Here is a 24459-nt window from a genome sequence, read left to right as displayed (position 1 = left end):
GGAGTATTTAATGTATGGCTAGTATGGATTACCCACATAAAGGCATACAACACTAATCATATTAGTAGTGTGAGATGATTTTTATTGATCATAAGTAGCTCATTACAGAAAAGATTGGAGGCTCCTGGCCTAAGAGTTATTGGATTTATACAAATTTCCCACAACTTATCTACAAGATTAACCTCTCCTCTGAAAGTCATACTGATGCAACCCAACAATCTGTAATTCTCCTCTACTAATCCGACCAACTATGCATGAGCTCACATATCCCTCCCACTAATGATCGCACCCAACCAGAAAGAAACTGAAACGACGGCATGGAATGGCTTGCTTTGAGTGCAGACGACTAATCCCAATAACCCTGGACTAACTACTAACCTTGGGTTCCACAGCATTGTGTGCCCGGTGTAAAGCGTTTCGATGCCTCGCCATGGGTAGTAAGAGATATATATTGTAATTACTAAGTTTTCCTTCCTCACCCTCCCAATCGCTCTGGTAGTTTGAATGGCAACAAGGAGTTCCGGTTGGGTGATTGTGTGTCATATTTTCTCTAAATTCGCGTTTAGCTGTTAGGCATCTGTGGGTGTTAAGAGTTGCAGTCCTTTCTGGCTAGAATCACAAAGGGCAAAAGGCATCCAAGTTTAGAGATGCTGCAAAGCCTACGGGTCTTCAGCAGCTGTTTACAAGGCTGCTCAGGATTGTGTGGGAGACGAGCAGTTTGCTAGTGCTTGGGTTAAATTTTAAAGTAATGTACATGATAGGTGTATTGATTTGTTTGTTATTTTATCTACCCCTCGGTGCATGCATCTGAACTATTTTTAGGAGAACGAGAGGTGCGTGGCCAAAATTCAGCCTTTTGTACTTCAGAGGTCGATAAACTGAAAACCACCGAACTGGGTAAAAGACATCTCATTTATGTTACCCCAATAGGCAAAGTGACCGTGTTCTTTTCCACTCACCATACCTTTAATTATTCCCAGTCAAAATAGCCCCTCCATGAAATCCACCCCTTCAGGCACCAATGCACCAGCACTGCGCTACTTTTCCATTCTGTGCGCCAGATCACGTCTCTGTGATCGTGGGCCTTTCGTGTGGTTGTGAGACAGCATGCTGGCATTCACTGTGTAAGAAGAGTGGGCACACCAGTCCTTCAGTACTGCGTAATCAGTGTCACACACTAGGGTCGTAGGTCATCTGACCCTGGCTGCAGCCCCCACACGCCAGTAGCTGCTTCCACCTTGCCTCAGCCCACCCTGCCCCACCTGAGCCATGGGTCACATTTTTTCATTTCTTAAAGATGCCTGCCGCACACTTGGACACAGCTGCCCAACAGACTGTGTAAAAACATTTTTATATCTAGATATATCGAAAAGACTTCTTCAAAGAAAAACAACTTATAACACTCCGCGCCCAACACTAGATGCCAGGAACAGTGCACAGCATGTGTATCTGCAGCTACACATAACACTTCAGGCACATAGCCAATTCCCCAGCGCTTCCGAACAAGCCACACATTTCCTTTATACTGCAAGTACACCCTGTCCCAGATGGTCCACATTCTCAGGCTGCCTGCGCCTCCTGGTGAACGACTGGGTCCCTGGGCTGAAAGTGCACAGGCAGACCAAGTTCAGTAGCTGGCGTTCGAAGGCCACAGTACGGGCCCCGGCCCCAGAGCTGCTCTTAAGCTGATGTTGCAAACCCACAAATGTATTATGTGACACGCGGCATAAACTGCAACAGATGCGAAAGCACTGAAATAAACATCTATCTCTTGAAAGCCCTTACGCTGAGGGGCTAATGTCCAATAAGATGGGGAGGAGGGATCATAAAACACTTGTTCACAGGTGACAAGTGCCACAAATAAACACGAATGCACAAATGTGTGGAATTTTAGCACGATTTATTGTAACGAGCAGTTCAGATCCTTGAAGGATACAGCATCTGCACAAAAACAAAGAATACAGGTTAGCATACGATTATAATCAATAAAATACTACATAACAGACATAACTACTTATAAAGATAAACATGTTCCGCGGACCTCAAAGGTACCAGATGGATAAATAAGGGAGTACACCAGCGTATTAGCACATCTGCAGCAGAGGGACAACAAACTGTTGATCCCAGTGCACACGAGCCTAGAGCCCTGCACAGCCAGTGTCCTGATCTGCCTCCATCCTTCGGTGGCCGTAACATCTACAAGGATTAGCACACAGGACACAAAGAACGGACAACTGCGGTGCAGGCAGGAGCCGCTCTCCCCACTACACGTTTCACAGATCACGTGCGGTGGGTCCCCCAGTGGCACCCGCCATCTTAGATTGGTAAACAAAACCCAATAATAAAATGACACCCAATTCCATCCATAGGCATGCACAGTAAAGCATGCACGCCCCTACTGGTGGATGCTTTCTACAACTTGTTACCCCAGACCTGACGCTGCACGTCAACATCAAGAAGCACTGGCAAAGTCAATAGGTCACAAATGCAAGGGTTAAGATCGTTTGGCTTTGCTAATGTTGGTTTTATACTGCTGCGGGCCAGCTGCTCACCCAACAGTTTTACTAAAACTATGACAAAACAAGCATTGACAAAGCAAAAAGGTTTGAAGCCAGTGGCACTGTTTGGCTTTGCCAATGCCTCGTTTCTGTGCAAGCTGCTTGCCCCGAAGAGCTTCTCCGGGGCTCGTCTTTTGCTTCGGCTGCCCCTTCAACATTTTTTTTCTTAATTTTTTTTAGCCTCACTACATCTTTGCTGTTAAATCAATTAACATATCCCTGCTCTATATGGCCCTATCTCACTCCAGGCTTATCCATTAATGCCAAATAAAAAAAAAAAGAAAGAAACAGATGATACTCGAGTTACATCACACGGCTACACAGCAGCCACACTCAGACCCTGCACATTAATAGCCTGGAGGTTGCCCCCTAAATCTAGTACAGCAAGTGAGGCAGTACCTAAGGCCCTGGGTGCCATAATAAGATTAAAATACAGGTGAGGCTGACGGGAACGAATCACCAGATAAGTTCAGTTACTAGTGATCAGCACGTTTCTTACCCTTACAGGTCTGCCACATTCATCAGAATGTGTTTTACCAACCATAAATCTATTCACCGGCTCTCTGAACGTCTGTTTCTCGATAACGGGGCCCAGAGTCGTACATGGGTCACACTGAACATCTTGGCTATGACTTAATAGGGTGTGACAAGGACCCCCAAGGGTCCCACAATATCTGTATTGATTTAGTTACCCCTTCTGTACCAAAATATTTGCTATTCAACAAAGTGAGCGAGCAGAGTCATCTTCAGGACAAGTCTTCGCCTGCTAAAACGCACCTAAGGAGCATGAAACAGGACTTTTGCAGTGTGCATTTGTCTGTGGTGTGTGTTTGCTGGGCCTACTGATGCAGACTTGCTTGGGGGCGATTACAAAATATAAATGTATGAATACAGCAAACGTATTTATATAGCGCTTACATCCCCTGACCAGGCATTAGGGCACCTTTTCTGCAAGTAGAACACTCCTTTGGATGCCAAGATTTGTAGCAAAAATGCTTCCTTTGTCTCCCTCCTCCCCCCCCCCCCAATGTATTAGTTGTGTTAGGAGTCTACTCTTGATTCCATGCGTATTCACTAGTATGGAGTAGGGATAGAATGATAGAAATAGATTTGTAAGAGGGCAGCAGCAGGTGTTTTTGTGTGGATGTAGAAGGGGAGAATGGGAAGGATTTTTTAATAGCACAAATATACGCATTTACACTCAATACTTGGTAGAGTTAATCTTCATTAAACCGCTCTATATTTAAATACCCACTTGTACACTGACGTTGCTATGTTTAAGCAGCCTGCTGTCCAGTTACCATGTGGGACTTTTTTATAGTATCAAATTAAGTAATTTACTTATATATACATAAATACACGTTACTTATTGTAGCTATTCGAAGCAGGTATAACTATACATGCACCTATATGTACATAGAAGCAGTCATTTTGACGTGGTCTGATATACACATGTATCTTCGGGTGCAATATATAGCTCTCCCCTTAAAAAATTGATTCTACCTATAACAGGAGAAATAGTTGAAAGTACAACGATGTGTGCTTGTATAACAGCTCTTTTCCTTTACTGTGAGAAGTACAGTTTGTCACGCCTGAGTATGCTGCTATGATAGGTTGGCAAATGGCAATATAGTCGTCACCTGGGGAAGAGCGAGCTCTTAACTAATCTTCTGAAGTGGAGATGGTGCTCTGTGTCTCTTAGGTTTGTGGATAAGGAACAGTTTAGATGCTTGAACAGAGAAAGATGTTCCAGCCCTGATTTTTTTTATTTGCATGTAGGAATAAGAAGGCGGGAGCCATTCTTTAACGTAGGTTCCTTTGCCAAATGCATTTGCTGATTTATTTATTTACTGACGAAGAGCAGTCTGACATTTGTTGTTCTGTGTGCGCAATACAAAGCAGCTTGAAGGAGAATCTTCTTGCAACCGGTAAACAATGCAGGGCGACTCAAAGCAGGAGAGATGTGTGCTTGTGGCTTTACAAGTAGGAGGAGTCTCACGGCAACCTTCTGAGTTCTTTGTAGTCTTCTCATAGTTGACAAAGTTGGACCATGGTACAGACCATTAGCATGGTCCAGTTTTGAAATCACAACAGATGGAAGACTGAGTGGAAATTATGGGTGCAGAAAGATGTGGGAGTGTTAGCATAGTGAGAAAGCTTGATATGGTACCTTATCCACTATAGAGTCATCGACAGTCTCGTGTCCATGGTAATTTCATGGCATTTTACCGCTCTAAATATTTTAGATGGCCCTAGATGATCTGGCCAGGTGCAGAGAGGGTCGTTGGTTTTCCAGTTGGCACAGGTAAGTAGATCAGTTTAGGAGGCATTTGAATTGGCTCAATGTCGTCTACTGGTCTATAGCCCACAGGCATTCAAAGAGTTGTGATGCATTAGTGTTCTTTAGGCTTTCCAATTTGAGAAGTATCTGGTATAATCCATTATAGAAGGTGATGTCAAAACATCTTGTTCAGATCTGGGCGATTTTATGTAGATGTTGAAAAGCATGGGTGAGACAATTAAGCCTCGAGGGACTTCTGTTTTAATGTTGTATGGTTTAGTGAGAGATTGAGGGGTTTGTATAATAATTCTTTGGCTGTGTAGGTAGGATGTGATCCAAACGAGATCTGTGCCCTGCCCCCCCCCTCCCCTCCCCCCCCAAAAGTCTGAAGGTAAAATGATCCACTGTGTCAAAGGCTGTTAAAAGGCCCAAGAGAAGAAGGGCAGCAAGTCAGTTCTGGTCGACTGGTTTTGAGGTCATCCCAGATAGAAACTGGAGCCAATTCTGTGCCTCTTCCTGGACTGAATCCAGTTCAGAAAGTATGGACGGTCTTCAATAAATGACATCTGGGCGAAAGTTACTCTTTCAGTAAGATTACGCAACAATGGTCCAATGCTATGGTTCTATAGTCCTCAAGGTCATAATTGTCCAGCTAGTTTTTTTTTTTTTTTTTTTTAAGGGGGCGTATGTATGCATTTGAAGGTCTTCTGGGAAAACTCCTGTTAAGGAGCTGTTGACAAGTGTTCTTTCTGGGATGGCAGCTCAAGTGGATAATAGAATGTTTTTGAAGATTTGAGGTGGACAGGAGTCAGAATAGCAGCCGACTGGCTTGCTTTAACAAGATAACGCAATTCAGTTGGAAGTAATTCCTTGAAGGAGCATAGTTGCTGTAAGGTATTGTGGGGGAACGGGTTGGGCGTTTTTCTTTTTTAACTAAGTATCCAATATATTTGCCTTAGATGTTGGTCACAAAAATATTGAGAAATGAGATTGGTAGCTCCTGTGCATTCGGCTTACAGAATTTTATGAGTATTTTATAGATATAGAATTCTTTATTGGCACTTAGCATTGTGGACTCTCAGAATAGTTTTGTTTTGTGCTTTTTTTTGATTGACTTGTATATTTTGTCACACCTGTGTAAGAATATCTTGTCTTTGGGGTGGTTTGGTTTGAGCCAGTTGCACTAAAACTTAGTTTTTGTTTTTTTTATTCTGCATTCAACCAAGAGGTCTTTCAATAGTTCCCCTTAGATGTCCTCAGAGAATTAAGAGAGCGGGTGTACAGAATTGATGGTGGCCAGATCTGTGTTGGAGGTAAACAGATTTTCCAGTCCATCTGAATTCGGCTTGTTCCATGGTCGTTATGTATGTAGGATGTTGTGGTGTCTAATGTTGCAAGGCAGCGAAGAATTAGTCTGACCGCATAACCAAGAGTAATTCTTAGGAGTGTTAAAATGTTTGGGATGGCAAAGACGATATCTAATATGTGCCCAGTGATGTGTGGGGGTTTATCAAGAGTCGCTGTGGGGTGTGTGAATCTAGGCAAATGAGGCTGGTCCAGGTGTGTGGCATATTGGATTTGTTGAACCATATATGTAGAGATCACCAAGGATGCATTGAGTTGAGTATCTTGTAAGAAGGTAAGATGTGTCGAGCAATGTGTCTGGATTGTAGCATTGCTACATGGTTGTAACTAGGAGGTTTTCCCTTCGCGATTTTAACAGTTTTATATTGTGGTGAAATAGCTTCATGCAATACCAGGGCCATGTCTTTTCCCAGCCATGATTTTTAAATGAAATGCAAGTCTTGCTGTGTGTCTATCAATAGGCTGAATATGAGGTATTAGTTTTTTGACAGACAAGCATTTATCAGTAGGCAGTCTAAACAAAATATTGTTAAGCTGGAGAGAGTGTGCGCTGCTAGAGGGCTAGTATATCCCATTGAAACTGCAGGTGGCATTATATTGTTGGTGGAGTTCACTGTTGAGTAGAGAAGAAGTGTTGTTTTCTTCTTCCAAAAAGGCTTAGAAGAAATGTTTTGGATCTGTTAGTGTGGGGAGTCTGAAGTGGAAGGGTAGGACTGAGGTTATGTGTATGAAAGGCGGGTTTGTTATTGTATAGATCAGGGGACGCAAGATTCGGAAGTGCTGTGGTGATGGTAATTCCCTTTCTAAACTTAAGCATACAGACCTGAGACTAAATATAAATATTGTGGGACTGATGCAACTACAAAGCAAGGAGGTTCAGAGTGACACATATACTTGTGTTAATATGGTTACATATGTACGAGTGTGGGCCCTACTATTGAGACAGTAGTTTAGAGGGCCGATAAACAGATTAGGGCTAATAAAACGGGTCCAGATAGATGTGGAAGACCCCCAGTGGCAAGAAACTTGTTGACCCAACGAATAAGGACTAGTTCCAACAAGATAAAGAATATTCAATACCTTTAACACAGGTAATTTTCCATTTCTATCAAATACTGTGCAGTCTAAAAATCTTAAATACACAAATTAAGGAGTTTGACACAAAAATAAAAATAAAGTTCTATTTGCAGTCTCTTAGGTATTGCCCACCACTCCCAACGTGGAACATGACCCATTTAAACATGCCTCCTTGGTTGGCGAGGGTCTTTGGACCTGCAAAAATTAGTGGCCCAGGGCTATAATCTGTTCAGACTATTTTAACACCAGGACATACATAAGCCTCACCAAGAATATTAGGCAGAACAAAGTAGCATGTCACATTAGATCTCGAAAGGACACCACTTAAAATACCATATTTTAAGTGCCTCCAAGGCTATCTATACCAAGTAATCAACAGCACTGGAGTTTGAACAAACTAGATTCTGCCCGACTCATTCAGCAGAAAACTAGAATTTGCATGTCTGATTTACCAAAAGCAAAAAAAAACAAAAAACTTAAATTACCTCTGCCTTGCACACAACTATTCAGAGACCACAAAAAGTGGATGCCTAAGTCTGAAGACATACAAAAAAAAACCAACCCAAGAGTGAAATGCACTCACCACTCTAATCCTGTGCCCCATGGCCTTGGCAGGAAGGTTGCTGCGAAACTTGGCACGGACCATGCCACTACTACCATGGGCGCGAGTCACCTTTCCCCAAATCACACGAGTTTTGTTGGGTTTGCCACCAGGAGTAACAGTGTTGCTGAGGGGAGAAAAAAAAATAACATTAAAAAAAAATTACTCACTTTCACCGCAGTGACAAACAAAATATAATTATCCACGAATCTCCAAAGGTGGATTTTGGGCTGATCAGCAAAAAGGGCATGATCCAAGATAAAATCGTAGCCAGACAATGTAAGCGTTTTTAACCAAAAGGGTACTAGGGGTTATACTCAAGTATACACCTTACTGCAACATATGCACTTCGGGCTGAAGACGTTCTGAAGTGGCCATTTCTTTATCAGTTCCATTATGAGCTACCATAAATTGGACTCACCTTTATGCTTTTTTTTCTCTCTTTTTTACTCAGACAAACCTGTGGTGTCTTAAACGAATGTCAAAATTTTGGGAAACTGCATTAACAATTCGGTCATTACCTCATAATCCCTTTATCACACATATACCTTAACCGAAAAAATGTAAGTATGTCTTACACCTGTATCAAACCCTTACAAATTACTCTTAAATCTTAACCATTTCACTACAATACTTAAGTAAATTTCAACAAATCTTGATCTTCTCCACAGCTAAAGAAATTCTATGAGAATAAAATGCCCCTGGATCCATGGATTTAAGCATGTGCCATAATGCAAGTGGCACGACAGATTGCCCTGCCCAGGGGCCAAAGACCAACCAAGAGCAAGATTCTCCCAAACGAATGCTCATTAATGCCCAAGGGCTAAACACAGAGCTGCTCCCCCCAACCCCCCCAAACAGGAACCACAAAGATGCCCATGAATTTCCCTCTTAGAATGTGCATTTAGGGTTCAGCACCCAGGCCCACTCCTAGCTCATTTTCTCACGTTCTACTTAATATACAGGAACATAGGCAAAAACAAAACAAAAAACTACAACATCTGATACATGCATGGCAATCAGCTTTACAGCACACACCTGAAGATGTTCAAAATATCAAATAATGAACATTGGTATCAATTTATATTCCCAAAGCCAAACCGTTTCAACTCATACTATCCAATCATTCCCTTTTCCAGAACCAGTTTACATACAAGTACAGCTCTACATATGCACAATACTACTTTTTTTTTTTTTAACTCCAGGTAGCAGATGAAATATGTAATCATGTGAGTGAGCAATCATAAACGAACTGACATAAGACCAGCACACGTCCCAGCAGAACCATGCTCCAGACTTTGCATTAAACAGAGAAGCCAAGCTGCAATCTTTGATGGACAACAAGCGTAAATTTGCCACCCAGTTGGAAACCTGGATGGTTATGCATGATTACAGCAGACAGGTGCCAGCACAGTATGTGAATGCACCATACTCGGTTCATCTGAAACGCCAATTGCTTGCCATACGATTAGGGTCTCTGCCGTCATTTGCGGACCCACCAGCATGGAAGAATGGTGGTGAGACGTCATGCAAAGTGTGCGGTGCTGTGACGGAGGGCATTGTTCATTTGATCTGCATCTGTCCGGCCCTAAGAAAGGCCTGGTGTCAATTGTCGGAACCTGCTTTTGTTATGTGTGGGGTTCGCTCCTCTCACAGGCACTAATGAAAGTTCTGGATCCGGCTGAACCGTAGATAAACTGTAGAGATTTTTTTTTTTTTTTTTTTTTTTTTTTTTTTTTAAACTTTGCACGCCAAGAGACTCACATGCTGCTTATGATCTCTCAATAACCCTCCTTTGGTTCTCCTCAAGAGTGATTTTGAAGGCCTGGTGTGATGAAGAAGGTGCATACTATAACTTCATTGATATCTAATGTTATAGCATTAAACAAATTAGCACTTTATGGTGATCTTATTACTTCACTCACAGAAAATTGTATGCAATGTGCTGTCCAATTTTTCAACAAGCTTCCTCTGGTTTTGCCCACACATGATTTTGAAGGAATAGTGTGATGAAAAGGGTTTAATAAGGGCTGTGCATATTATAACTTCACCAATATTCAATTTGGAAACAATTAGCAAATTACGGTGATTTTAGTACTGCTTTTATAGAAAATGTAATGCAATGTGTTACATTTACTTTTGCAAGAAATGTGTACTTTATATCATAATGAATACAAGCCATGTAGCACTTTATAAAGACTTTATACCTATAATAGTTTTAGTAGACTTATGTATTGTGTTACGAATATGTTATGAAAGGTTGTCAGGGCCCCTGATGAAGTGTGAACTCAAATCGGCAGTCTGAAGAACTTTTATATATTGTGTTTTTTGCTAAGATTTTAATTAATAATGCAAATAGATGCAATTTGAATAATCCATGCTCGAGACTTACTTCTTGGCTTTGTACACGTATGCACATCGCTTGCCCAGGTAGAAGTCAGTCTCATCTCGTGAATAAACTCCTTCAATTTTAAGAAGAGCTGTGTGTTCCCTCTGGTTTCGGAGACCACGTTTGTAGCCAGCAAAAATGGCCTTGCTCCACAGTCTGAAATGTGAAGCAATTAAGTATTTAGAAAACAACAAAACGAAATGCATTTTTTAGCTGACACTGCATTCATCATCCAAACGGGATTCTAAAATGCATCTTTTAATTTGACGCTAAGTTTAAATTTGAAAACTAGTTGAATGATAAGCAGCGACAGAGTACACCCAACAAATATATTAGAAGCCTATTAAAAATACAAGACCACACATATTGCCATTGTTGATAAACTCCTCTCCAGGACAAACAGTCTCAGTATATTTTATCACACGAGGGCCTCGGAGCATGCAGACATGGTCTAACAGGCGAAAAAAACTGTACAACCACTTTATTTTAATTAGCAGTTTGTTGCTTCCTACCTTCCAGACATTGTGGTACTTTATAGTCCGGCTGTTGGCAGCCCTGCAGGAAAAAGGAGAATAAAAATTATGAGCAATAGGAGAAGTACTGCTTCTCAGAACACAACACTCAACTACGAGATAAGACACCAAGCACTTCTACGCAGTTCAAATACTGCAAGATACAGATTATGAAAGGTAACGAGATGCCAAAAAAAAACAACAAAAAAAACACAGCTGATCGAAAGCAGCATCCCTAAATGTTCTCTCTGTATTGAAGCAACAGATACAAGAAAAAACAGTGATTTGTCACACGCGGGAAGAGAACAGCAAAACAACCTCTCTTGAAAATGATCTATGAAATGAGGCCAGCAACAGCACACGAGCAGGTCATCCATTCCCATTAATGAAAACATGCAACGCACACCAGTCTCCTAAAAGAGGATCTCGAAAATACACCTATGAAATAGACACTGCATAAAATAGTTAACAGAATCGGGGAATAGCATTACAAATTCCACGCGAATCTACGCTTCTGTACCAACAAGACAAATACAGCATTCAGACATCAAAAGAGTAGAAGGAGGAAGCCAAAACTGAACCAAATCCAGATCACCAGTAACACCACTGATTCAGCAAGCAGTGCTAGACTGCACTAAAAAGTATTCTCATTACTAGCGTCCGAGATCCGGATTTAGTGGCATGGCATCAATTTTTGGATGAAAAGTGTGCAGTGTTGAGAGGCACAAAGTTTTGGAACGGGAAATACTCCGGATCCAAATGTAGGTTCTTTGCTGCCATTTAGGTTCTGACGTGGATGAGTTCTTGGGGGAGATTGGTCGGCCAAGGTATTCAAGACACCAAGGAACATTGTCAGACCTTGGAGCAGTCGGGGGCTCGGAAAGTGAACTGATGGAAACATTCTAGCCGGAAGTAATGTAGGCAAACAGGGAAAAGCAGCAGGATTTAATGTCCAGTTTGTTTAGAAATGTGGCCAGCTATCCTTACATTGTGCATGCGGTTAAGTAAAGAGGGATCATACACTATGACAAAGCTTATCTGCAAAGCAAACCGGGGAAGATGAAGTCACAGATGTATGTGTGCTGTCAGTTATGCAGATGAGGGTCAGCTGGACAGCCAGAACAGCAGAAGACGAGAAACAAAAGAGAGAATGAGAAGCACTCAAAAGTAGAGTGGGACGGGGCTGCAGGTGGTTTTGTTACAACTGAAATAGTAGATGATAAATACTCTTCATGCGAAGCTACAAAATATACACATTTCCTCGAACTGCTTTAGGATGGTTCTTGGTTGAAGATTCATTCAAATCAGGCTATTCCACAGGCACAACCATTGTTCACCATCCTTCAGTGCTCACAAAAATAGTACAAAGAGCTTTTAGACTTCTGCGTCTAGCAATCAACACCACAACTGAAGGAGTAAACAGAACAATCTAAGTGCAGGCCTCAACCAAATGTTTCCTCAGCTTTAACGACAGGGTCGGCAGTCCCAACCCTCAAACAATAGGCAATGGTCAGGAAGACTAATCAACAATTCCTTGCAAACGAAAAAGCTCAGAATATCTAAATTAGTCAGGTCACCTCTCCCTACAAAAATACTACACTTCACTACCTGGTAATAGTCCTCACCCATATTTTGAACCAGACCACAGGTATCCAAAATGGAAACCACTGGCCTTTATTGCTATGGCTTACTCTCACACACCATGCACGTGCCACAGACTGCACAAATCAATATATTTATCATGCACTCCGATTGCTGGAGCTAAGAGCCAGGTAAGGACCTAAGTGAATTTTAAACAGAAGATCCTGTGGGGCCACCACCCATTTGACTTAAATAAATATAAAGTTTGGTCACACTAATAATTCTCAGTGCACAGTATGCTGCCACACCGCTCTCTGTACTAAACCCACAACTGGGACAGCAGCCCTCTATCATCAAATGAGGAACTCTTGGTGCACCCCCCAGGTCAGAGGTCAAGTCCAGGACCCACTCATGAAGGGGCGAAAAAGCCAGCATAGGGTGGGGGTAGCTGAGGGATCAACAGCTAGCGGGGAAGGAGAAGCAGTAACAGGAAGAGTAACAGAGGTGGAAAGAACATGCATAGTAGTGGAGAGCTGAAAAAAAGAAAGAAGTATCTTGGACATAAGTAAAATAATATAAGTCATACAACCAAATGGGTGATAATTAGAATATGCTCCTGGGGTGGGACAAACACAGGGAGAAGAAGGAAAGCCACATAATAAGAAGCAAGCAAAAGAGATAACGAAAGACACCCGACGGGCGGCTCAAAACACCCAAACTTCAAAGTTTATTAGGTCTACTTATTACATCACTGGCAGGGGCAACTCATCCTGCCCTGGGGCAGTAGTTGGGAAGACAGGTCAGAACACAGACTGCCAAAACCAAAGGCCCGGTAACTGAAGCTACCGGCACGAACGGCCGATCACGCAGCAGCTTTATGCGGGCCCCTCGCAGGGAAATGAACGGCTCTGACAACTTTACAGGAGGCGCTGCAGACTATCAGCAGGGTCCCATGTCTCATCCACTCGGTATCCCCGGCATCCTGCGCTCCCGGGGCCGACATGCACACTTACCGGACCCCTGGGGAACCCACAAAACTATAGCACCCCAAATGTCCACCCCCGCAGCAGCCTAACCTGGATAAACAAGAGAATAAATGACCACCAATGCTCAGACTCACCGCAACCGGTATCCAAGATGGAGGGAAAAAGAAGGAAGGGAGAGGTGCATGCTGGGAGATGAGCGCGACGGCTTCTGCCATAGACAGAGGAGAAGGACAAACACAAGACGTCTTCACGTGGCCGCCATGTTGGAGTACGGAGCGTCCCAAAGAGAACCTATAGTTGTGAATGGAAAAAAAACGTAAATTAAAAAGGCGGAAGTATATTTCTTTTAAAAAGCAGATACACTCGAATTAAATACGTTTATAACAGAACGAGGACGATTGAGCGGGCGTTAGGTCTTTGTCCGTTATGGTGCTCGTCCTACGCAGGACAGGGATGCTATAAAAAGCTGGCTTTGGATACGGTTATTGGCACAACACTATTATTGACACACTACCCAAAAACAATTGTATCTGAACTGCGATAAGAGTAACATAAAATACAAAAAATAGCTGTTAAAGCCTTTACACAACGCGATAATACGCTTCTCTGACTTTTAGTCTGGCTCGAAGTTGTTTCCATTTTTAAAATTAACTAAATCTAATTAGAAGTTGAAAAAAACAATTCACAGCGGGAGTATGTCTTCTATGTCTCTTAACTTCGGCCCATACCAAGATGGCACCCTTGTCGCGGGTTACCCTCTAAACTCCCCTTTCTATGTCCATGGCCAGCTCACTAACCGTGTCTAACAGTAATTGGATCGACCGGTAAAATAAATCTCGACTGTCATTAAATAAATAAATAAATTCACTTTAGTGTTTGTGACGCCCATCCCTAATTAGAACGTGTCCTTAAGTCCTTACATGTCTGAGCAGGCAATCGAAAGGCAGCCCATCCCAAGGACCCTGGGGGTCTTTCCGTTGCCATGGCTACGAGACGCATATGGAGGGTTCAGGCAAGACGAGGGAAGCTAAGGTGAGCATATGGGACGGTGTATGTTTATTTACATATCTGGTACTGATTTTTTTTTTTTGAATGCCTCCAAACGTACATTGCTCAAGCCGGCTCTTTGGGCGCTGTATGCGTGCAGTTATGCGGGTGTCACTTGGCAGGAAAGACTGGTCACACTGGTAAACCCAGCCGTGCCTAAGGAACTGTAATTGAATTTATATAGCGCTTACTGCCCCTGGCAAGGCGGTGAAGCGCTTTACGGCGAGTAGCTCTTTACTCTGGAACCATCAGTTAGTGGTTTAGCTAGTGTTTATTGTTAGTTATGGTGATTGGTTATGTGCTCTCAAGAAAAAAAATGCCTGCATTTAATCCACATCTTTTGTAACAGATTATATTAATGCCAGTTGTGTGTGTCATTAGTTGGGGCGATGTAGTTTCAGATGAATGGTTGGCGAGACAGGCTGGTGGACATTAGGCAACGTTAGATAACAGGGGTAGTTTTTTTTTTATTTTTTTTTTTTAGCGGGTAGGTTGTGTGATCTATAAAAAGAGGTATGAATCAATTGCAGGATCACAAAAAGAGGGATTGAGCAGGAAGAAATTAGACCCAGAGGAGGCTATACTCGGAAATAGAAGGCATGCAGAGGATAGAAGGTAAGAAGAGGGTTATGCTGAAAAAAGAAAAGTAAGGAATCAAGCGGAACTAAGTTGAGGTCAATTTTTCATGCAGGTTTTTAGAAGTAGAGTGGAAGAAGGCTTTCTGAGCTAGCAAGCAATCACAGGACGTAAGCTGTAAAAAGAAACAACCTTGCATTTAGTGTCCCTTATTCAGGGCAGACATCTTAAACGTGATTCACAGTGTACATATCAGTTAAACATTAAAAGCCCTGCTTGTTGTGTCCCAAGCCTATGACATCCCTCGTAAACATAGTTTGGAGTAGCCCAACCTTGATACAGGGTCTGAACGCTGCACAAGGGGAGCTGGCGCAAACAAAACAAATAAAAGGTCTCATTTAAAGATATTCTGTAAAAACGTTTTTTCACTCACTAAAAATGAATTATTTGGCACTGGCTGAAAATGTCTCGCCAATGTACAATAGAATCAGATTTATACCTCGTTTTGTCACCTAATCTCATCTACGTGTATGTTGCACATGTTTGTTTATGTGGCTATTGTAGTATTTGCATTGTATGTATAAGCAGAGTCATGCAGACATGTGGGTTGATTTTAAGTGCACATTTGAGAAGGCATATGCTTATACACAATATAGTATTAAAGACAGACCTACCAGAATGTCATCTGAATATAGTTTCATATAGAAAAAGATGCGGTGTTACTTTGAAGGTCTTCTTACCTTTCTAATAGTCCTGTTTTTTAAATGCGGAATGAAGATCGATGGCAACGGAGTCATAATATATTGGGGTAACATTTGTCAAGTAAAAAGCACAGTAAAAGCTTATTTGGTAAAAATAGAATAACAAAAAAGTGGCTTATATGTATATGAATCATGCACAACATAAAGAATTGAATATGTTATGATTAAGTATAAATTCTTTAGATGTAAAATAGTCCCATATGCATTGCAGCGAAAGCCAAAATAATAAATCCAAATAGCCGTCTGTTGTAAGTTGAAACCATTATATTCTCTTTTGCACATTGTGCATAGATGTAAGGTATTAAAAAAAACATTATTACTAGGCAACTTGGACTAATTATTCAAACTCATTACTATTTGGACAGACTAGGAGCAAAAAAAAAAAAAGTGCCAGAATTTTAATGTATAGCTCAATTATGAAGGCCAAGATCCAGAACCATACAAAAGCATAAGGATCACTTAGTCTGAGTGCAGTCTTGTGAAAACATTGCTTAAATTGGCATATTTGCACAGGCAAATTTAATAAATTGTTGAGTGAAGTTCATAAGGATATTTCTGAAGCATACTTTGTAAATGTGGCAGATTACTTTTTAATGAAAGTTGTGAGGAATTCATTCTTACTATAAGAAGAAATTAAGATGAAAAAGAGCAAATCTTCATCAGACATACAATTGACTGCGAAAAATTGATTGTACACTTGTGCTCAAACTAATCCCAAACATACCAAAGAAATAAGAATCAATACACTTCTTGGAGTTGCCAATTCTATAGGGATAAATCGATAACAAGCTATTCATATCATTTAGAAAGTGGCAACCAGAATTTAAAACCGCAGCCTAGCAATGTTTTTATTAGGTCAATCATCTACACAGCACATGTGCTTTCTGTTGCGAGGCATAGTGTGGCGTACCAATAACATGGACGGGCTTGGATCCAACCCATTGCTTACCATTGGTTGACATTCTTTCTTGCTCTCATTTTGTAGGAAGTTGGCTCTGTATGTGCTATTTCAAAGTAAGGAATAGCATGCACAGAGTCCAAGGGTTCCCCTTAGAGGTAAAATAGTGGTAAAAATAGATAATACTAATGCTCTATTTTGTGGTAGTGTGGTCGAGCAGTAGGCTTATCCAAGGAGTAGTGTTAAGCATTTGTTGTACATACACATAGACAATAAATGAGGTACACACACTCAGAGACAAATCCAGCCAATAGGTTTTTATATAGAAAAATATCTTTTCTTAGTTTATTTTAAGAACCACAGGTTCAAATTCTACATGTAATATCTCATTTGAAAGGTATTGCAGGTAAGTACTTTAGGAACTTTAAATCATAAAAATTGCATGTATACTTTTCAAGTTATTGACAAATAGCTGTTTTAAAAGTGGACACAGTGCAATTTTCACAGTTCCTGGGGGAGGTAAGTTTTTGTTAGTTTTACCAGGTAAGTAAGACACTTACAGGGTTCAGTTCTTGGTCCAAGGTAGCCCACCGTTGGGGGTTCAGAGCAACCCCAAAGTCACCACACCAGCAGCTCAGGGCCGGTCAGGTGCAGAGTTCAAAGTGGTGCCCAAAACACATAGGCTAGAATGGAGAGAAGGGGGTGCCCCGGTTCCGGTCTGCTTGCAGGTAAGTACCCGCGTCTTCGGAGGGCAGACCAGGGGGGTTTTGTAGGGCACCGGGGGGGACACAAGTCCACACAGAAATTTCACCCTCAGCGGCGCGGGGGCGGCCGGGTGCAGTGTAGAAACCAGCGTCGGGTTCGCAATGTTAGTCTATGAGAGATCTCGGGATCTCTTCAGCGCTGCAGGCAGGAAAGGGGGGGGTTCCTCGGGGAAACCTCCACTTGGGCAAGGGAGAGGGACTCCTGGGGGTCACTTCTCCAGTGAAAGTCCGGTCCTTCAGGTCCTGGGGGCTGCGGGTGCAGGGTCTCTCCCAGGTGTCGGGACTTTAGGTTCAAAGAGTCGCGGTCAGGGGAAGCCTCGGGATTCCCTCTGCAGGCGGCGCTGTGGGGGCTCAGGGGGGACAGGTTTTGGTACTCACAGTATCAGAGTAGTCCTGGGGTCCCTCCTGAGGTGTTGGATCGCCACCAGCCGAGTCGGGGTCGCCGGGTGCAGTGTTGCAAGTCTCACGCTTCTTGCGGGGAGCTTGCAGGGATCTTTAAAGCTGCTGGAAACAAAGTTGCAGCTTTTCTTGGAGCAGGTCCGCTGTCCTCGGGAGTTTCTTGTCTTTTTGAAGCAGGGGCAGTCCTCAGAGGATGTCGAGGTCGCTGGTCCCTTCGGAAGGCGTCGCTGGAGCAGGATCTTTGGAAGGCAGGAGACAGGCCGGTGAGTTTCTGGAGCCAAGGCAGTTGTCGTCTTCTGGTCTTCCTCTGCAGGGGTTTTTCAGCTAGGCAGTCCTTCTTCTTGTAGTTGCAGGAATCTAATTTTCTAGGGTTCAGGGTAGCCCTTAAATACTAAATTTAAGGGCGTGTTTAGGTCTGGGGGGTTAGTAGCCAATGGCTACTAGCCCTGAGGGTGGGTACACCCTCTTTGTGCCTCCTCCCAAGGGGAGGGGGTCACAATCCTAACCCTATTGGGGGAATCCTCCATCTGCAAGATGGAGGATTTCTAAAAGTTAGAGTCACTTCAGCTCAGGACACCTTAGGGGCTGTCCTGACTGGCCAGTGACTCCTCCTTGTTTTTCTCATTATTTTCTCCGGTCTTGCCGCCAAAAGTGGGGCCTGGCCGGAGGGGGCGGGCAACTCCACTAGCTGGAGTGTCCTGCTGGGTTGGCACAAAGGAGGTGAGCCTTTGAGGCTCACCGCCAGGTGTGACAACTCCTGCCTGGGGGAGGTGTTAGCATCTCCACCCAGTGCAGGCTTTGTTACTGGCCTCAGAGTGACAAAGGCACTCTCCCCATGGGGCCAGCAACATGTCTCGGTTTGTGGCAGGCTGCTAAAACTAGTCAGCCTACACAGATAGTCGGTTAAGTTTCAGGGGGCACCTCTAAGGTGCCCTCTGTGGTGTATTTTACAATAAAATGTACACTGGCATCAGTGTGCATTTATTGTGCTGAGAAGTTTGATACCAAACTTCCCAGTTTTCAGTGTAGCCATTATGGTGCTGGGGAGTTCGTGTTTGACAGACTCCCAGACCATATACTCTTATGGCTACCCTGCACTTACAATGTCTAAGGTGTTGTTTAGACACTGTAGGGGCACCATGCTCATGCACTGGTACCCTCACCTATGGTATAGTGCACCCTGCCTTAGGGCTGTAAGGCCTGCTAGAGGGGTGTCTTACCTATACTGCATAGGCAGTGAGAGGCTGGCATGGCACCCTGAGGGGAGTGCCATGTCGACTTACTCGTTTTGTCCTCACTAGCACACACAAGCTGGCAAGCAGTGTGTCTGTGCTGAGTGAGAGGTCTCCAGGGTGGCATAAGACATGCTGCAGCCCTTAGAGACATTCCTTGGCATCAGGGCCCTTGGTACTAGAAGTACCAGTTACAAGGGACTTATCTGGATGCCAGGGTCTGCCAATTGTGGATACAAAAGTACATTTTAGGTGAAGGAACACTGGTGCTGGGGCCTGGTTAGCAGGGTCCCAGCACTCTTCTCAGTCAAGTCAGCATCAGCATCAGGCAAAAAGTGGGGGGTAACTGCAACAGGGAGCCATTTCTTTACACAAGCCCCCCCCAGCCCACAGGCCAGGAGACTCAGCCCAAGCTGGGAGAGTCTTCCTAGTCTGTCAGGCGAGGAAGAGTAGGAGAAATAGGCTGGTTAGTTGCAGGGCCTACTCTGCCTTACATCCTTCTGTTCAGGTCATTCCCTTTGGGGAACTGACCCACTTCCACAGTGATAGGACCTAGTCTGAATTGTCTCTTGTCTGCCTCTTCAATGTCTCCACCCATTCTTTTTATTTTGGGTTTAGAGGTATCCACCTCTGCTAATCTTATCTTAGCCAGGGTCATCCCTAGCTTACCCAAAGAGGTTACCCAGAGCTGGAGTAACCCCACCATGACCAACAGGGTCAGGGGGCCTAACTTGTTATTTGGCATGGGGTCTGACCACCATGCCAAGGATAGTGCAGCCATAAAGGCTAACACCCAGCAGAGGCCACTGACAGCTGTCAGTGCCCAGAACCACACCTTTAGCTCTTCACCTACAAGGGAAGGGGCTAAGTTACAGGCTTCTTTGGGTTCAGGGTGCCTGTCTGCTGTATTAGAGTGGGGGGTTACCACATTTTGTAGTAAACACCCTTCTTCCACTCTTTCTTCTGTTAGCTGAGGAGCCACCCACTCAGGTTTAACAGTTGCCTGACTAGCCAGGACTTCTTGTGGGTCAGGTTGGACTTTATCAGGGCCATTTTTGGAGTTCTCCCCTACTGGAGCAGAATCTCCCTGGCTTGCTGTAACCTTGGCTAAAGGTTGTCCACCCTTCCTACTCTGTTTTCTTTTCTTCTTCTTCTGGGGCCTGCTTGCATTTACTGCAGAGGCAGGCCTTCCAGAATCCTTGGGAGAGGACTGGCACTGGACCAGTTCCTCTCTTGGGCTCTGACTAACCTCTGGGTAGTCATTTCCAAGGAGACAATCAAGGGGGAGGTCTGTACTGACTACTACCCTTCTCCAGCTAAGAGTGCCACCCACTTCTATGGGTACTAAAGCCACAGGCCTCTTAGTGACCCTGTCTAGGCTAACTCTTACCCTGGCAGTCTCACCTGGGATGTACTGGTTTGAGAGCACCAGCCTGTCATGCACAATAGTGTGACTGGCACAAGTGTCTCTCAGGGCAGTGGTTGGGATTCCATTCACCAGTAGGTGGTGGAAGTGTCTACTTCCCTCTGGAATCTCCAACTCACCTGTTGGGCCCTGTTTCCAGTTGAAGGCTAGGAAGACCTCCTCATCTGAGGAGTCATCTCCCATGGCTACACTGGTTACCCCTGGAATTTTGTTCTGGGGTTTGTTTTTGGGACAAGAAGTGTCCTTGGTGTGGTGCCCAGACTGTTTACAGTTGTGGCACCATGCCTTAGTGGCATCCCAGTTCTTACCCTGGTACCCACCTTTGTTTTGGGTTGTGTCTTGGGGCCCACCCACCTGTTCTGGTTTTTGGGGGCCTACAGAGGACTCTGTTTCTTTGTTTCTAGTGTTACCCACTTTCTCCTGGGGAGTTTTTGTAACCCCTTTCTTTTGGTCACCCCCAGTGGAAGTTTTGGTTACCCTAGTCTTGACCCAGTGGTCTGCCTTCTTTCCCAATTCTTGGGGAGAAATTGGACCTAGGTCTACCAGATACTGATGCAACTTTTCATTGAAGCAGTTACTTAAAATGTGTTCTTTCATAAACAAATTATAAAGCCCAACATAGTCACACACTTCATTTCCAGTTAACCAACCATCTAGTGTTTTTACTGAGTAGTCTACAAAATCAACCCAGGTCTGGCTCGAGGATTTTTGAGCCCCCCTGAATCTAATTCTATACTCCTCAGTGGAGAATCCAAAGCCCTCAATCAGGGTACCCTTCATGAGGTCATAAGATTCTGCATCTTTTCCAGAGAGTGTGAGGAGTCTATCCCTACACTTTCCAGTGAACATTTCCCAAAGGAGAGCACCCCAGTGAGATCTGTTCACTTTTCTGGTTACACAAGCCCTCTCAAAAGCTGTGAACCATTTGGTGATGTCATCACCATCTTTATATTTTGTTACAATCCCTTTGGGGATTTTTAGGATGTCAGGAGAATCTCTGACCCTATTTAAGTTGCTGCCACCATTGATGGGTCCTAGGCCCATCTCTTGTCTTTCCCTCTCTATGGCTAGGATCTGTCTTTCCAAAGCCAATCTTTTGGCCATCCTGGCTAACTGGATGTCCTCTTCACTGGGGCTATCCTCAGTGATTTCAGAGGTGTTGGTCTTTCCTGTGAGGGAACCAGCATCTCTGACTATTATTTTAGGAGTCAGGGTTTGAGGGACCCTGTCCTCCCTAGATAGGACTGGTAGGGGGGAATTTTCCTCCAAGTCACTATCCTCTTCCTCTGAGTTGCCACCCTCAGAGGGGTTGGCCTTTTCAAACTCTGCCAAAAGCTCCTGGAGCTGTATTTTGGTAGGTTTGGGGCCCATTGTTATTTTCTTTATTTTACAGAGTGACCTTAGCTCCCTCATCTTAAGATGGAGGTAAGGTGTGGTGTCGAGTTCCACCACAGTCACATCTGTGCTAGACATTTTGCTTCTAAAAGTTGGAATACTTTTTAAGAATCTACAACTGGTTCTAGAATCTAATTCAAACTTTTACAAACTTTTAAACTCTAAAAGAAATGCTAAACAGGATCTAACACAAGGCCCTAGCAGGTCTTTTAAGAATTTAGAAAACTTTTCAAATTGCAAAAATCAATTTCTAATGACAATTTTGGAATTTGTCGTGTGATCAGGTATTGGCTGAGTAGTCTAGCAAATGCAAAGTCTTGTACCCCACCGCTGATCCACCAATGTAGGAAGTTGGCTCTGTATGTGCTATTTCAAAGTAAGGAATAGCATGCACAGAGTCCAAGGGTTCCCCTTAGAGGTAAAATAGTGGTAAAAATAGATAATACTAATGCTCTATTTTGTGGTAGTGTGGTCGAGCAGTAGGCTTATCCAAGGAGTAGTGTTAAGCATTTGTTGTACATACACATAGACAATAAATGAGGTACACACACTCAGAGACAAATCCAGCCAATAGGTTTTTATATAGAAAAATATCTTTTCTTAGTTTATTTTAAGAACCACAGGTTCAAATTCTACATGTAATATCTCATTTGAAAGGTATTGCAGGTAAGTACTTTAGGAACTTTAAATCATAAAAATTGCATGTATACTTTTCAAGTTATTGACAAATAGCTGTTTTAAAAGTGGACACTTAGTGCAATTTTCACAGTTCCTGGGGGAGGTAAGTTTTTGTTAGTTTTACCAGGTAAGTAAGACACTTACAGGGTTCAGTTCTTGGTCCAAGGTAGCCCACCGTTGGGGGTTCAGAGCAACCCCAAAGTCACCACACCAGCAGCTCAGGGCCGGTCAGGTGCAGAGTTCAAAGTGGTGCCCAAAACACATAGGCTAGAATGGAGAGAAGGGGGTGCCCCGGTTCCGGTCTGCTTGCAGGTAAGTACCCGCGTCTTCGGAGGGCAGACCAGGGGGGTTTTGTAGGGCACCGGGGGGGACACAAGTCCACACAGAAATTTCACCCTCAGCGGCGCGGGGGCGGCCGGGTGCAGTGTAGAAACCAGCGTCGGGTTCGCAATGTTAGTCTATGAGAGATCTCGGGATCTCTTCAGCGCTGCAGGCAGGAAAGGGGGGGGTTCCTCGGGGAAACCTCCACTTGGGCAAGGGAGAGGGACTCCTGGGGGTCACTTCTCCAGTGAAAGTCCGGTCCTTCAGGTCCTGGGGGCTGCGGGTGCAGGGTCTCTCCCAGGTGTCGGGACTTTAGGTTCAAAGAGTCACGGTCAGGGGAAGCCTCGGGATTCCCTCTGCAGGCGGCGCTGTGGGGGCTCAGGGGGGACAGGTTTTGGTACTCACAGTATCAGAGTAGTCCTGGGGTCCCTCCTGAGGTGTTGGATCGCCACCAGCCGAGTCGGGGTCGCCGGGTGCAGTGTTGCAAGTCTCACGCTTCTTGCGGGGAGCTTGCAGGGATCTTTAAAGCTGCTGGAAACAAAGTTGCAGCTTTTCTTGGAGCAGGTCCGCTGTCCTCGGGAGTTTCTTGTCTTTTTGAAGCAGGGGCAGTCCTCAGAGGATGTCGAGGTCGCTGGTCCCTTCGGAAGGCGTCGCTGGAGCAGGATCTTTGGAAGGCAGGAGACAGGCCGGTGAGTTTCTGGAGCCAAGGCAGTTGTCGTCTTCTGGTCTTCCTCTGCAGGGGTTTTTCAGCTAGGCAGTCCTTCTTCTTGTAGTTGCAGGAATCTAATTTTCTAGGGTTCAGGGTAGCCCTTAAATACTAAATTTAAGGGCGTGTTTAGGTCTGGGGGGTTAGTAGCCAATGGCTACTAGCCCTGAGGGTGGGTACACCCTCTTTGTGCCTCCTCCCAAGGGGAGGGGGTCACAATCCTAACCCTATTGGGGGAATCCTCCATCTGCAAGATGGAGGATTTCTAAAAGTTAGAGTCACTTCAGCTCAGGACACCTTAGGGGCTGTCCTGACTGGCCAGTGACTCCTCCTTGTTTTTCTCATTATTTTCTCCGGTCTTGCCGCCAAAAGTGGGGCCTGGCCGGAGGGGGCGGGCAACTCCACTAGCTGGAGTGTCCTGCTGGGTTGGCACAAAGGAGGTGAGCCTTTGAGGCTCACCGCCAGGTGTGACAACTCCTGCCTGGGGGAGGTGTTAGCATCTCCACCCAGTGCAGGCTTTGTTACTGGCCTCAGAGTGACAAAGGCACTCTCCCCATGGGGCCAGCAACATGTCTCGGTTTGTGGCAGGCTGCTAAAACTAGTCAGCCTACACAGATAGTCGGTTAAGTTTCAGGGGGCACCTCTAAGGTGCCCTCTGTGGTGTATTTTACAATAAAATGTACACTGGCATCAGTGTGCATTTATTGTGCTGAGAAGTTTGATACCAAACTTCCCAGTTTTCAGTGTAGCCATTATGGTGCTGTGGAGTTCGTGTTTGACAGACTCCCAGACCATATACTCTTATGGCTACCCTGCACTTACAATGTCTAAGGTGTTGTTTAGACACTGTAGGGGCACCATGCTCATGCACTGGTACCCTCACCTATGGTATAGTGCACCCTGCCT

General features: G+C 44.2%; 2 protein-coding genes across 4 annotated transcripts in view; one reads left to right on the top strand and one right to left on the bottom strand.

Moving 5' to 3' along the window:
- Positions 1-1883: 1883 nt before the first annotated feature.
- Positions 1884-13597, bottom strand: RPL35A (ribosomal protein L35a). The gene is made up of 5 exons (XM_069212853.1): positions 13485-13597; positions 10784-10826; positions 10275-10427; positions 7865-8009; positions 1884-1941 (listed from the first exon to the last, which is right to left on the bottom strand). Exons 2-5 carry the CDS (start codon positions 10792-10794, stop codon positions 1918-1920), a joined length of 333 nt encoding a protein of 110 aa, XP_069068954.1. The 5' UTR covers positions 10795-10826; positions 13485-13597; the 3' UTR covers positions 1884-1917.
- Positions 13598-14332: 735 nt separating this feature from the next.
- The window catches only part of IQCG (IQ motif containing G), a 75842-nt gene continuing 65715 nt past the window's right edge, over positions 14333-24459 (top strand). For 2 of the 3 annotated variants that reach the window (XM_069212852.1, XM_069212850.1), the window contains exon 1: positions 14333-14382. The gene's annotated coding sequence lies outside the window, so the exon portion shown is untranslated. Of the gene's footprint in view, positions 14383-14927; positions 15013-24459 lie in introns of those variants that run through there. The other variant, XM_069212851.1, reaches the window with a different exon arrangement.

The sequence above is a fragment of the Pleurodeles waltl genome, chromosome 11 (assembly GCF_031143425.1).
Source record: "Pleurodeles waltl isolate 20211129_DDA chromosome 11, aPleWal1.hap1.20221129, whole genome shotgun sequence".
Lineage (NCBI taxonomy): Eukaryota > Metazoa > Chordata > Amphibia > Caudata > Salamandridae > Pleurodeles > Pleurodeles waltl.
The sequence above is the reverse complement of the archived record's forward strand: the minus strand, read 5'-3'. Positions and strand labels throughout refer to the sequence as shown.

What these genes read in the sequence shown, in the direction of transcription:
- RPL35A (XM_069212853.1), bottom strand. An exon ending in TACGTGTACAAAGCCAAGAA is followed by an intron (nt 8,010 to 10,274) that starts GTAAGTCTCGAG and finishes TTCTCCCCTCAG; the next exon opens with CAACACTGTTACTCCTGGTG. An exon ending in TGGGGCACAGGATTAGAGTG is followed by an intron (nt 1,942 to 7,864) that starts GTGAGTGCATTT and finishes GTTTTTGTGCAG; the next exon opens with ATGCTGTATCCTTCAAGGAT.